At 42.7% G+C, this 12,612-nt stretch overlaps 1 protein-coding gene across 6 annotated transcripts in view; it reads right to left on the bottom strand.

The window, feature by feature from the left end:
* The window catches only part of ETV1 (ETS variant transcription factor 1), a 104,100-nt gene that overhangs the window by 67,104 nt on the left and 24,384 nt on the right, over positions 1-12,612 (bottom strand). For all 6 annotated transcript variants that reach the window (XM_077490709.1, XM_077490705.1, XM_077490708.1 and 3 more), the window contains one exon: positions 8,166-8,219. In XM_077490709.1, coding sequence (XP_077346835.1) covers positions 8,166-8,219 — 54 coding nt within the window. The remainder of the gene's footprint in view (positions 1-8,165; positions 8,220-12,612) is intronic.

The following is a 12,612-nucleotide window of genomic DNA, read 5'->3' as shown; positions in this document are numbered from 1 at the left end:
GTACCAGTAAAAGAAAAAAATATATATATATTTTTATGTTAAATTTGTTTGTTAAAGGATTTACAAATGTTGCATAGATGTAATCAATAATAGCCACATGGTAAAAAAGTCAGATGGCCAAAGATAACATCTGGTATGTTGCAAGGAAGGTCCTACTCCTGACACATATACAACTCAACCGATAAGGGGAGACTTATTGGAGATCCAAGTGATGACTGTCAAAGCCAGGAAGGAAATTTAAGACCTATGGTTTCCAGATTTTATATAGTAGTGTTCTGTAGTTTTTCCATCAACTTGCCATACGTTTTTAACCTCTGAGAAAAGAGAACCATGCCATTGTCCATTTCATGGCCATCACAACTTAGACCAGTGATTCTCAACCAGGGTTCCGTGGAACCCTAGGGTTCCTCCCAAGGTTGCTAGGGGTTCCTTCAGCATTGGGCAACTTCTGCCTCTCAGATAAGTTCCCACTGACTCAGTTGATCTTTTTAGCTATCTGTAAGGAGGTAATTCTTCCAAATGACCACAAGTGTTCTTCCCACTGACCATCACACTAATGTATCACGAGTTGTAGATTTCTAATTTTTAGCAGGGGTTCCTCGAAACCGGAGAACTATTTTAAGGGTTCCTCTGTGTTGAAAAGGTTGAGAAAGGCTGACTTAGCCCCTGTACACACGGTCGGAGATTTCCACAACCAAATCCGTCGGATTTTGCCCTGTCGGATTTTGTCCGAAACTGTTGCATACACACGGTTGGACAAAGTTGGTGAAAAATCCTCTGTGTTGAAAAGGTTGAGAAAGGCTGACTTGGGTTCTTAAAAATATTTTTTTAAGGAACAATTCCAGAAGTTTTGCGCTTTTGAGGGAGGATAAGCATTCTATGTAATTCATGGTAATGACGGAGGCAACTGTAATTTGTACTCATCTCGATGATATGCTATGCCACATGTGCAGTTGCAAAATTGTATTTCTTCTATCATTCTATCACCTGACAAGTCCAGCACTCTACTCTGAGAAGTCAGGAAATCCCAACAGACTTTAATGAGGCCAACTACTTCCATTCACTAATAAGGAGAGCACAAAGACTATAGGTGTGAGCCAAGTGGTTGAACCCTGGAGACGAGACGAGACTTTCAGTAAAAACAAATACTTTATATAGTCTGTGTCCCTGTAGCACTAAAACCCAACAGGAGTTATAGACTTTTCATTCTATCCAAAACTAAAGGAAAAACATTTTTGGCTCAACATACACTTTGAAGTACATTTTGTTTTTAGATTGGCCAATGACAAATGCTGCTGAGATAAGATATGACATGGCAAGTGCACTGTTTTTGTTAGGTCAGATAACTCCTAGACTAGCAATTATGATAAGGAGCAGTAAAGCACAGCCATTGTGTAGGGCTGCAGAGTAGTAAGCAGGGTTCGAGTATGTAATGAGCAATGATAGATTCTTCATGTACATATAGATCATATGGCCTAAGGTAGGTGCACAGATGGTTGTCTTCAGGTAAATAAAGCCAGCTCCAAAAAGACATGGTTTGAGGAGTTTTGTGTGGAGGAACTTGAGAGACCTGCACACAGCTCTGACCTCAACCCTACTGAACATCTTTGCGATGAATTGAAATGCCAATTGTGAGCCAGATCTTCTCATTCAACATAAGTACCTGACCTAACAAAATGTTCTTTTGGCTGAATGAGCACAAATTCCCACAGATACACGCCAAGATCTTGTGGAAAATGTTTCCCAGAGGAGTGGAAGGCTATTCTAGACATAAAATGGAACAACTCCACATTAACGGCCATGGTTTTTGAATGGGATATCTAGCAAGCCCATATAAGAAAAAAACGGAAGGCTCACAATTTATACATCTCAACACCACATCCACATTTGAGTACCAATTCAAACCAATGAATGTAGGGGACTTTTGGAGATTTCAAACTGTTAACGTTCCAAATCAACAAAATGTATTTAAAACATTTTTTTACAATTATAAAAACAACATATTTCATATAAAACATGCATAAAAAATACTCCATAGAGAGAGTATAATGGTTTTGTCCTTGGTAAATAACCATGTTGATAAACATCAACAGATTTAGGAGACCATCACACAGTTGGTTTATGGCATATTTGTATATGGAGGCGCCAATATGCGCTCAATGGAGTATTTTTTATTTTGTATGATGACTTTTTTTTTAATGAAATTGTAAGTAAAAATTATTTTGTTGAATTGGAACACCAACATGCTGACAACTCAAGAATTCCCTACTTAATTGGTTGGAATTGAAGCCCATATAGGAGTGATGGCCAGGTGTCCTCAATCTTTGGCCATATAGTGTATGCGATAATTATGTACTACATACATGGAAAGACTAAATAACATCAATACATACTGCTAAAGATTACATTAAAAATATCATTTTAATATACATAGCCAACACACAAAATAAGTGAATCATCCACATTATACAGTATCCCCATTAAACGGATACTGTACTGAGAGAAATTCAGATCTTTTCAGAAAGCCGTTCCTTGGCCATTTTTGGCCTCAGTCCTTTGACGTAGAACAGGCATGCAGCTGGTAAAAATCAGTGCAAAACTAGAAACTTCTGTATATTGCCACCAAGTCAGAGAACTCAAGCGTTTGGCTCAACCCAACAGTCGCAAAATGGGTATTTTTGAATGGGGAGTCCTGGCACATATTCTCAGTACAGGCTTGATTTGCAAAAATATTGAAAAGTGGGCTTTATACAGTACAGAACAATCCATTCTGCCATTTATAGCATTCAAGCGGCCCAAGGAAGGGCTAATCAGTCTGACGTGCCTGTACTAATATTGCATAATGAGTGCTAAACTGTTGTTTTTGCCATGATGACACATCCATAAACAAAGGTTCAACCCCCTGCATGTGTGAATGGTAGTGACATGGGGGGTGGTATGTGTTTTCACAGACCTTGCCAATCTTAGCAGCACCTAAACAAACAGCTTTTTGTCTTTACATTGAGACACATTAGGGCCCCGGAGGTGATGGATGTCTGCTCTAATTGTGCATTGGGAACTTCTGAATGTACATAAGAGAACATGTGCAAACGGTAACTGTCTGTACAAATATTAGCAGTGATCGGCGTAGACGGGAGAGTGATCCGCCATGTGTGACATCTATAAACTAAACATATGCCTGCATTATCTATGGCCAAAGCTAGAGGTAATACACATTTATTTACATCAGCAAAGAGACTTAATGTCTAATTAAAATGCAGGATAATAATAATAATAATGATAATAATATCTACCTGCCGAAAATAGGGTTATCAGCATTTTGCCAATAGAAAAAATAAGGGCATGATGCGTCCCATTGAATTCAATGCAAACTTTTTCCCCATTGACTTCAATGCAAAAACGCCCCTGCCCCCTCCCATATTGACCGCAATGCAAAATCGCGTCCCGTTGACTGCAATGCAAAAAATCGCATCCCATCAACTTCAATACAAAATCATGTCCCAGGACACATTGACGGCAATGCTAAACCACGTCCCATTTAATTCAATGCAAAACCGCGTCCCATTGACTGCAATGCAAAATTGCGTCCCATCGACTGCAAAGCAAAAACACCAGTCACATTAACTAAATCAATTTTTTTTTTTTTTTTAACTGTCCGTTAGGATTTTTTAAGCCAAGTGCATCCTGAATTTTCAATTTTGACGCACCATTAATAATAATAATAATATTTATATTATGATAAAGAGAAGCTGAAATTGCTGAAAACAACCAGATTAAAAGGGTTGTAAAAGCAGAAGTTTTTTTTTATCTTAATGCATTCTGTACATTAAGATAAAAAGCCTTCTGTGTGCAGCAGCCCTCCCCTCAGCCCCCCTAATATTTAATTTATTTAATAGACTGACCCCAGACTACACTGTCCACTGTTAGCACTTTCCTGTGAAGACTGTAAGTTCAGGGAAACAGTACTGAGAGAGCAGGGGGTCAGGAGCACTAAAAGTTGTAACATGAAAGTGCTGGGGTAAGAATTTTACCAAATAGTTTACTGGGAAAAGGTTTCTTTTATTGTGCTTGGTGCATTCAACTAAAAAAAAACAAAAAACAGAGGGTTTAATACTGCTGTAGATATTTAACATACACATATGGATAAAGAAAGAAAGGGCAGGCAGGACTTTTGACATGCCATGTGATTTTACTTATGGCAATTTTTAAGCATACCCATTTACAACTGTTTTCTTTATAGTATATAATACTTCATGCGACACTTCCAAAAACTCCTGAAGAAGCTCCTCTGAGCGAAACATGTAGAGTAAGAAGTGGTTGTACGTGTTTAAAGAAATATTACGCAACTCTTGTAGATTTTAAAGAATTGTTTAAATAAAATTTATATATTTTTTCAAATTGATTGTTTATTCTACATTTTGGTACCTTTAAAGTCCCGCCTGCCCTTTCTTTCTCTATTCATATGAATGGGATGTGGTACCGAATTTTGATTCCTTGTCACCCAGTTCTCAAATATATACATACACATGGAGTTATTACTGCAACGTTTATTTGAAAAGGATTTTATATAACTGCAACCTGCTTCTTATACCGTATTTCCATGACTGTATTAGGTAATTAGCAGAACCCCCCCTAATTACTATCTGCATCTTCAATACCGCCACTTCTGCCTCCTTGTTCAACTGCCGAGATAAAATCTCGGTCACAGAGCCCATTGTTTTCAACTGGTCAGACCAGACAAGCAAACTCTCATTGTGAGAGAGCAAGACATGATGACAATACATTGCTACTAGGAAGACAACCCGGCCAGGATGTGGAGTGAGTAAATATGGCCGCCCCCTTGTATACCGTGCATAGCAATAAGGTCTGAGGCACCGCGTGGTTTGCCGCGCACGTCCCGCAGATGTGTGGGAGTGCCAACAACCATTAACGGCACAGCCGCGTTTCTGGGCACGTCAGGACAGAGCGCAATTTTGCGTTTGCTCCTCATACACAGTAGATATCCAATGTGTGTGACAGCGCTGCACCAGGGCTACCAACTGCCAGTAAATTTACTGACAGTTTGTAAAAATCAGTGATCTTTTCATGCTGTGTTGACTTTTTAAGTGTAAATCAAAGAAATTACTTTGTTTTAGGTATTGTCAGTGTTTCCATATCATGTTTATACTGCTCAAATATTCACTGTGTTAGATTAAAATTGGAGTTCTGTAATTTCTCAGGTGGCCAGTAAATAATGTGCCTCGCCAGTAAATTTTCCATGTTTTGTCAGTAAAAAAATGGTGGTTGGCAACCCTGCGTTGGACGTGTATCAGTCTGGTATCCTTGGAGGTGATCTGGGCGATGTGTTATCCTTCATGGGGGTACGCACGGTCGGGACTAAACATGTGCGGTTCGTTTTGCTGTGAATGAAAATTTCTGATTCGTTTCAATTTCTGTACCATTCTAATTCGGAAATTTGGATACATCTGAATTAGAATAGTACTGACATTTTAACGAATCCGAAATAACGGAAAAAAATTCGGGACGACATTCCAATCATTTTCGAATACTTTTCCAATTTCCAAAGAGAATGAATTAGAACAGAAAATAAAGGAATAGAATAGGAAAAAAAAAAAAAGTTTATTATTTCTGTTCTATTTCTTTATTTTCTATTCAATTTTATCCTCTTTGGAAATTGGAAATCTATTCGAATTTCGAAAACGATTCAAAATCGTTCTGAAAACTTTTCGAATCGATCCGAAACATTTAAATCAATTCAAAAGCTAATAAAAACTAAAACGAATTCCGAAAACAAATTAAACGAATGAAACAAATTTAACTAAACAAAATTTATGTAAATAACAAATCGAAATGTGACGTAACCAGTTTTTTCATTTTTCACATGTCTAGTCGGGACAAGGGTTGGGCAGGAGGGTCGACTGCCCTGGGCGCAGTGATATCATGTGAGGTGGGGGAGGGGCTTCATGGAGAGTTCCTACCTACCAGCTGGTGACAGCAGCTTCAGAGTAGCATACATATGTGCTGAGGTTGAGCATATTTGTGCTAGGAGGGGGAGGGAGAAGAGGATTAGTGCTAGGAGGGGGAGGGGGAGGGAGAAGTGGATTAGTGCAAGGAGGGGGCAGGAGAAGAGGATTAGTGCTATGAGGGGGAGGGAAAAGAGGATTAGTGCTAAGATGGGGAGGTAGAAGATGATTAGTGCTAGGAGGGGGGAGGGGGAGGGAGAAGTGGATTAGTGCTAGGAGGGGGGAGGGGGAGGGAGAAGTGGATTCATGCTAGGAGGGGGAGGGAGAAGAGGATTTGTGCTAGGAAGGAGAGGGAGAAGAGGTATAGTGCTAGGAGGGAAAAGGAGAAGAGGATTAGTGCTATGAGGGGGAGGGAGAAGAGGATTAGTGCTAGGAGGGGAGGGAGAAGAGGATTTGTGCTTGGAGGGGGAGAGAGAAGAGGTATAGTGCTATGAGGGGGAGGGAGAAGAGGATTAGTGCTATGAGCAGGAGGGAGAAGAGGATTGGTGCTTGGAGGGGGAGGGAGAAGAGGATTAGTGCTAGGAGGGGAAAGGAGAAGAGGATTAGTGCTATGAGCAGGAGGGAGAAGAGGATTGGTGCTTGGAGGGGGAGGGAGAAGAGGATTAGTGCTAGGAGGGGGAGAGAGAGAAGAGGATTAGTGCTAGGAGGGGGGGAGAAGAGGATTAGTGCTAGGAGGGGGAGGGAGTGACGTACGATTTATTTTTGAATGGGGGGAAGTGATTTGTGCTAGGAGCGCTGGGGATTTGAGATTTGTGTTATAAAGGGGGATTTGTGCTAGGAGGGATGATTGGGGGGAATTTGTGTGCTAGGAGGGGATATGTGGGGAGGTATGGAAAGATTTATGCTCAGAGAGGAAATTTGAAGGGTAGAGGATTTATGCTATGGGGGGGGGGGGGCAAAGATTTGCACTGGGTTGGGGATTTCAGCAAGGGGGGGGTTTGTACTGGAAGAGGGGAAGTTTTCGTTTGCAAGCCAAAATTCTCCCCAAAGGGAATTTATGCTTGAAGATAAGAGTGCAGATTAGCCCCCCTTACATTTTTGGGGGGGTAAGGGAGGGGATTTTTGCTAACACATAATGCTCATACATTTTGGGGGGGCCATTTGGCATCCTTGCCCTGGGCGCTAGATGACCTTGTCCCAGCACCTATGAAGACAAGATGTGGATGAGCCCTGTTAAGGGTTTCAGATGCTGCCTCTCTGTTAGCGATGGAAAGGCGCTCCACAAGATAAATTTGGATAGGTGTAGAGGCGTGCTTGATATGGAAGGTCGTCACACTTGAGGTTATTATTAAAAAAAAAAAAAGGTTTATTCAAATTCGCAGTTCACAGTTGAGTAAAGCCAACGCGTTTCGCCTCCCCCTTTCATCAGGGCTGTGATGGTTGGTATGGTCGGGAAGGACCTTAAACCGGTCGAATATGAAAAGAGCCTTTTAGGTGCTGTAAAATTACAGAGAACGGGCACGTCGTCAGGTGTGATGACCTTCCATATCGAGCGCACCTCGACACCCATCCCGCGCACAGTAGTGTGAGCCTAGCCTTAGATAGCTGCCACTGCACCTAGCATCATCACTGAACGTAGGCGTGCGCAGGGGGTGTGCCAGGAGATTCCCCCTACTGCCCAGGCTCCCCTCCCCCGTGTTGCGCCTTTTCCTCCCAGAGTTACTGTTGGCTTCCCTCCTCTCAGCCTAAAAAAAGAAAACGAATGCAGCCACCACATCTAATGATTGGTAAGCTGCATTATATAAAATTTTTGGTTTAATACCGCTTTCCCAATTTAAATATCTTTTTTGCAAGGGTCATTTTTTTTTATTTTTTAAACCACCCCTTTAAAACGCTATAGCGTATTAAGAGTTTCCAGTAAGAAAAATATATATACACATCATAGAAACATACGCAATACACACACAGCTCCCACGCTACAGAAATTGCCGTAATGCAGCAGCAGGTTCCATTAATGTCTGGCTCCTTCCATTAGTAATGGATATAATAATACACAAAAACACTTAAGAAAATCTGGATGTAAAACGCCACGTTATGGTGAGCAACAAAAGAAGCTCTCCACGTCCAACGGCCTCATCTCAGAACAAATCACCACCAAGTGCATTCACTTCACCAGAGGGGGTCATAGAGTGCGGTACTCACAGTTATCACCCTGATAGTCTGGTACAAACTGCTCATCGTTGTCCGGGACTTGGGCTGCAAGAGAAGAAGAAGAAGAAGAAGAAGAAGAAGAAGAAGAAGATTAGTTTTCTGAAGGCAAAGATTATTTCAAAATACACCCCCCCCCCCCCCCCGACAAAAATCATACAGTGCGGTCAAGCAATCACATTATCAACCTACAAGAGTCATTACCCACTTTGTCCCTCTTTGCCAATACAGGCTTGTGAAGTATCCACTATATCCTAAAGAACAAGAGGAAAGCTGGCCCCCATAGAGGAGGATTTGTTAGAACAGGGGTCTTCAAACTTTCTAAACCAAAGCCCAGTTTACTGTCCTTCAGACTTTAGAGGGACTGGACTGTGGCCAGCGGGAGTAGAAAATTTCCTGGCATCAGTGGGAGTGAACAATGCCCCATCATTGGTGTCAGTGGGAGGAATAGTGCCCCATCATTGAAGTCAGTGGGAGGAATAGTGCCCCATCATTGAAGTCAGTGGGAGGAATAGTGCTCCATCATTGAAGTCAGTGGGAGGAATAGTGCTCCATCATTGAAGTCAGTGGGAGGAATAGTGCCCCATCATTGAAGTCAATGGGAGGAACAGTGCCCCATCATTGGTGTCAGTGGGAGGAACAGTGCCCCATCATTGGTGTCAGTGGGAGGAACAGTGCCCCATCATTGGTGTCAGTGGGAGGAACAGTTCCCCATCATTGGTGTCAGTGGGTGGAATAATGCCCCATCATTAGTGTCAGTGGAAGGAATAGTAACCCATCATTGGTGTCAGGGGGAGGAATAGTGCCCCATCATTGGTGTCAAAGGGAGGAATAGTGCCCCATCATTTGTGTCAGTGGGAGAAATAGTGCCCCATCATTGGTGTCAATGGGAGGAATAGTGCCCCATCATTGGTGTCAGTAGGAGGAACAGTTCCCCATCATTGGTGTCAGTGGGTGGAATAATGCCCCATCATTGGTGTCAGTGGGAGGAATAGTGCCCCATCATTTGGGTCAATGGAAGGAATAGTGCCCCATCATTGGTGTCAATGGGAGGAATAGTGCCCCATCATTGGTGTCAGTGGGAGGAATAGTGTCCCATCATTCGTGTCAGCTGGAGAAAAAGTGCTCCATCTTGGTGTCAGTGGGAGGAATAATGCTCTAAAGTCAGTTAGAGGAATAGTGCCCCGTCATTGTTGTCAGCGGGCATAATAGTGCCCCATTATTGGTGTCTATTGTTAATGTCGGTGGAAGGAATTGTGCCCTAAGGGTAGGATAAAGGGAAGCAAATGGCTACAGCTGGCCCCTTGGTTTGGGGACCACTGTGTTAGATCAACAGAATTTGACAAAACCAACTAAATGTATTTTTTGTACAAAAAAATAATAATATTATAATATAAATATATATATAATAACTTTAGGCCTGAAGATTAGCAAAAACTCCAAAACATTTAATATTTTCTGAAGGCAGACACCCTAGAGCAGTGATGGCGAACCTCGGCACCCCAGATGTTTTCAAACTACATTTCCCATGATGCTCAACTACACTGCATAGTGCATGAGCATCATGGGAAATGTAGTTCCAAAACATCTGGGGTGCCAAGGTTCGCCATCACTGCCCTAGAGAATAACATAATGGTAATTCAAATTCTTTTGTGTCACACGATATTCTCACAATGGTTTATGAAACACAACATTTCAGTAAGAAATACACAGAGGATCATTTTTAGGGCACAAAAACGTAATAAATCACCCAGTTTTTTTTGTAAAATATTTAAGACTGGATTGCACCAAATAAATGATACCAAACATGTCAAGACTTAAAATTGGGTTAGTCTGTGAAATGAGCACTGCGACAAAAAACTTCACTATCTTGTATTCTACATAGGCCACGTTTTAAAAACCCCTACAGGTCATCAGCTTAGACCAGAGGTTCAGTCCTCAAGTCCCCACAATGGGCCATGTTTTGGGAACTTCCCTTAGATAAAATGGCTCTTATTTGTACCATGTCATTGATATTGATTTAAAGCAGCTGTGCAATGTAAAAGAAAACCTGAAAACATGGCCCGTTGGGGGGGTTCAAGTACTTATCCCATCCCATCTCTTTGCTCTTTCACCCGTCCGGCTCTCCTGTACTGCCTGCCCACTCTCCCTGCAGAGAGGCCATGACCACGGCCGTCTGAGAGACTCGGGGCTATGGGCCCCTGATTTGGGGCTATATCCCCAAAAGCCACCCCCTAGCAACGCCAATGCCCAGAGTCCGCTTCTGGGGTCCCTCAGCGGCACTCCTGGCTCCTTCTCTTCTCACGTGCCCCATTGGAGAGCTGCTCTCCCTCGGGGCACACATACGGGCACCTATCAGCAAAAGCATGCAGGCATAGGACACACCCCTTGCCACGCCCCCTTAAAAGGAAAATTGTACAACAAAAAAAAATCAAGATTGGTTAAACCTACAAGTGCTACTATTCCTTTATATTGTCTTTTCGCTTTTGGAATTTACAAATGCAGCAATTTAGAAATCAGATGAAAGGTTTAGCTCTGGAAAACACTCTTTGATAGATAAAAAGTACATTTTATATACAACTATATGGATCAGACCAAAATGAGGAGGAATGAGGGACAGAGGGACATTGCTCCAAATCAGGGACAGTCCCTTGAAATCAGGGACAGTTGGGAGCTATGCTTGTGTCCTGCCACTGCGTCCATTGACACAGACAGCAGGACTCTGCCCCGCACCCCGGCGTCCTTGGGTTTGATTGACAGCAGTGGGAGCCAATGGCTGCGCTGCTATCATTGGCTCCCACTGCTGTGGATCAAGGACCCGAGACACTTGGAAAGACCAGGTACAGGTAAGTAAAAGGGGGGCTCTGGGGTGTGTGTGTGGGGGGGGGTGCTGCACGGCAGGAGGTTTTTCACCTAGAATGCATGAAAGTGATAAAACTTCAAGGGTTTACAACATCTTTAAGGAGAAGAAGCGAGGGGGGGGTGTTCTGTAGTCATGTGATAAGGTGACAACCCCTATCCATAGATACAGTACACTGAGGGAGTGTTTTCACTCTATGATAGGAAGTGTGTTACTGGCAGAAACACCAGGAGAAAATAAAGGGAAACATTTGAGGACTGGTAAGCTGCAATACAGGGAGTCCCCGAGTTACGAACCTCCGACTTGTGAACAACTCCTACTTATGAACGGTACATCGGAAAACGCCGTTCTGCACATGCGCGTCCGAATTACAAACAGGCAGTCCCAATTTTTGTTCTTCAGTTTAGACAGGTGTACTTTAAAATCCCAGATAAGCAAATATTGTCTAAATGCAATTGGTATGTGTGTTCTTACTTGAATCTTGGTGTGCACCAATACCTTTGCAAACCCAGACGTTACCTTGTAAAAGCAGCAATTACATCATCCCTGTGCTGTACATAGCCTGTGCAGAGAGCAGAGCTGTGGGAGGGGCCCCAGCAACTCCACCCACTATGGCCTGCCTGTATAAAAACTAAAGGAGGGGGGCGGGGACAAGAACAGTCACCCTGCACAAGAAGAGAGAGCAGCAGTGAGCGGTCTTTATTATAGGAAGCTCCAGTACAGAGGCACAGGTCAGAGCTGTGGGAGGGGCACAGCAACTCCACCCACTACGGGCTGCCTATAAAAAAAAAACTAAAAAAGGGGGTGGGGACAAGACCAGTCACCCTGCACAAGAAGAGAGAGCAGCAATGACCGGTCTTTATTACAGGAAGCTCCAGTACGGAGGGAGGGGTCAGAGCTGTGGGAGGGGACCAGAAACTCCACCCACTATGGGCTGCAGAGCAGCAATGACCGGTCTTTATTACAGGAAGCTCCAGTACGGAGGGAGGGGTCAGAGATGTGGGAGGGGACCAGAAACTCCACCCACTACGGGCTGCCTATTAAAAAACTAAAAAAGAGAGGGCGGGGACAAGACCAGTCACCCTCCACAAGAAGAGAGAGCAGCAGTTTATTACAGGAAGGAAAAAAGTCTCACATTGGATTACTGCACAGACCTGGAAGAAATACACAAAGCACACCAAGAATCAAAGGAAGAATACGTATGACGAATGCATTTTGATAATATTTGCTTATAACGGAGTTTAGCTTTAAAAAAATACACAGAACCATCTACATATTTGTGTTTACCAAATATAAACTTTTAATTTTATTATATTTGTAGAGTGCTGACATATAATGCTCTTTTTTTTTTAACAACATACATAAATCTATTAAGGTTGACCTTTGCTTAAAAATAGTGGCCTTATAAAGCTCAGGTTGGCACATACATAACTCAAAGGCTGGGTAGATTCCAATTAAAGCACAACTCCACTCCATTGTTTGTTTTACAAACATCACTGGCCCCATGACGGAGATCCCTCCATTACTTCCTGTGCAAGTGATAAGCGTCAGCCAGAACAGGAATCTCCTCTAAGGAGATGC

This window comes from Lithobates pipiens, unplaced genomic scaffold, assembly GCF_037356315.1.
Source record: "Lithobates pipiens isolate NorthernLeopardFrog02 unplaced genomic scaffold, aLitPip1_a1.2 Scaffold_19, whole genome shotgun sequence".
NCBI classification, from domain to species: Eukaryota; Metazoa; Chordata; class Amphibia; order Anura; family Ranidae; genus Lithobates; species Lithobates pipiens.
Note: the sequence above shows the minus strand (reverse complement) of the source record. Positions and strands in the feature narration are given on the sequence as shown.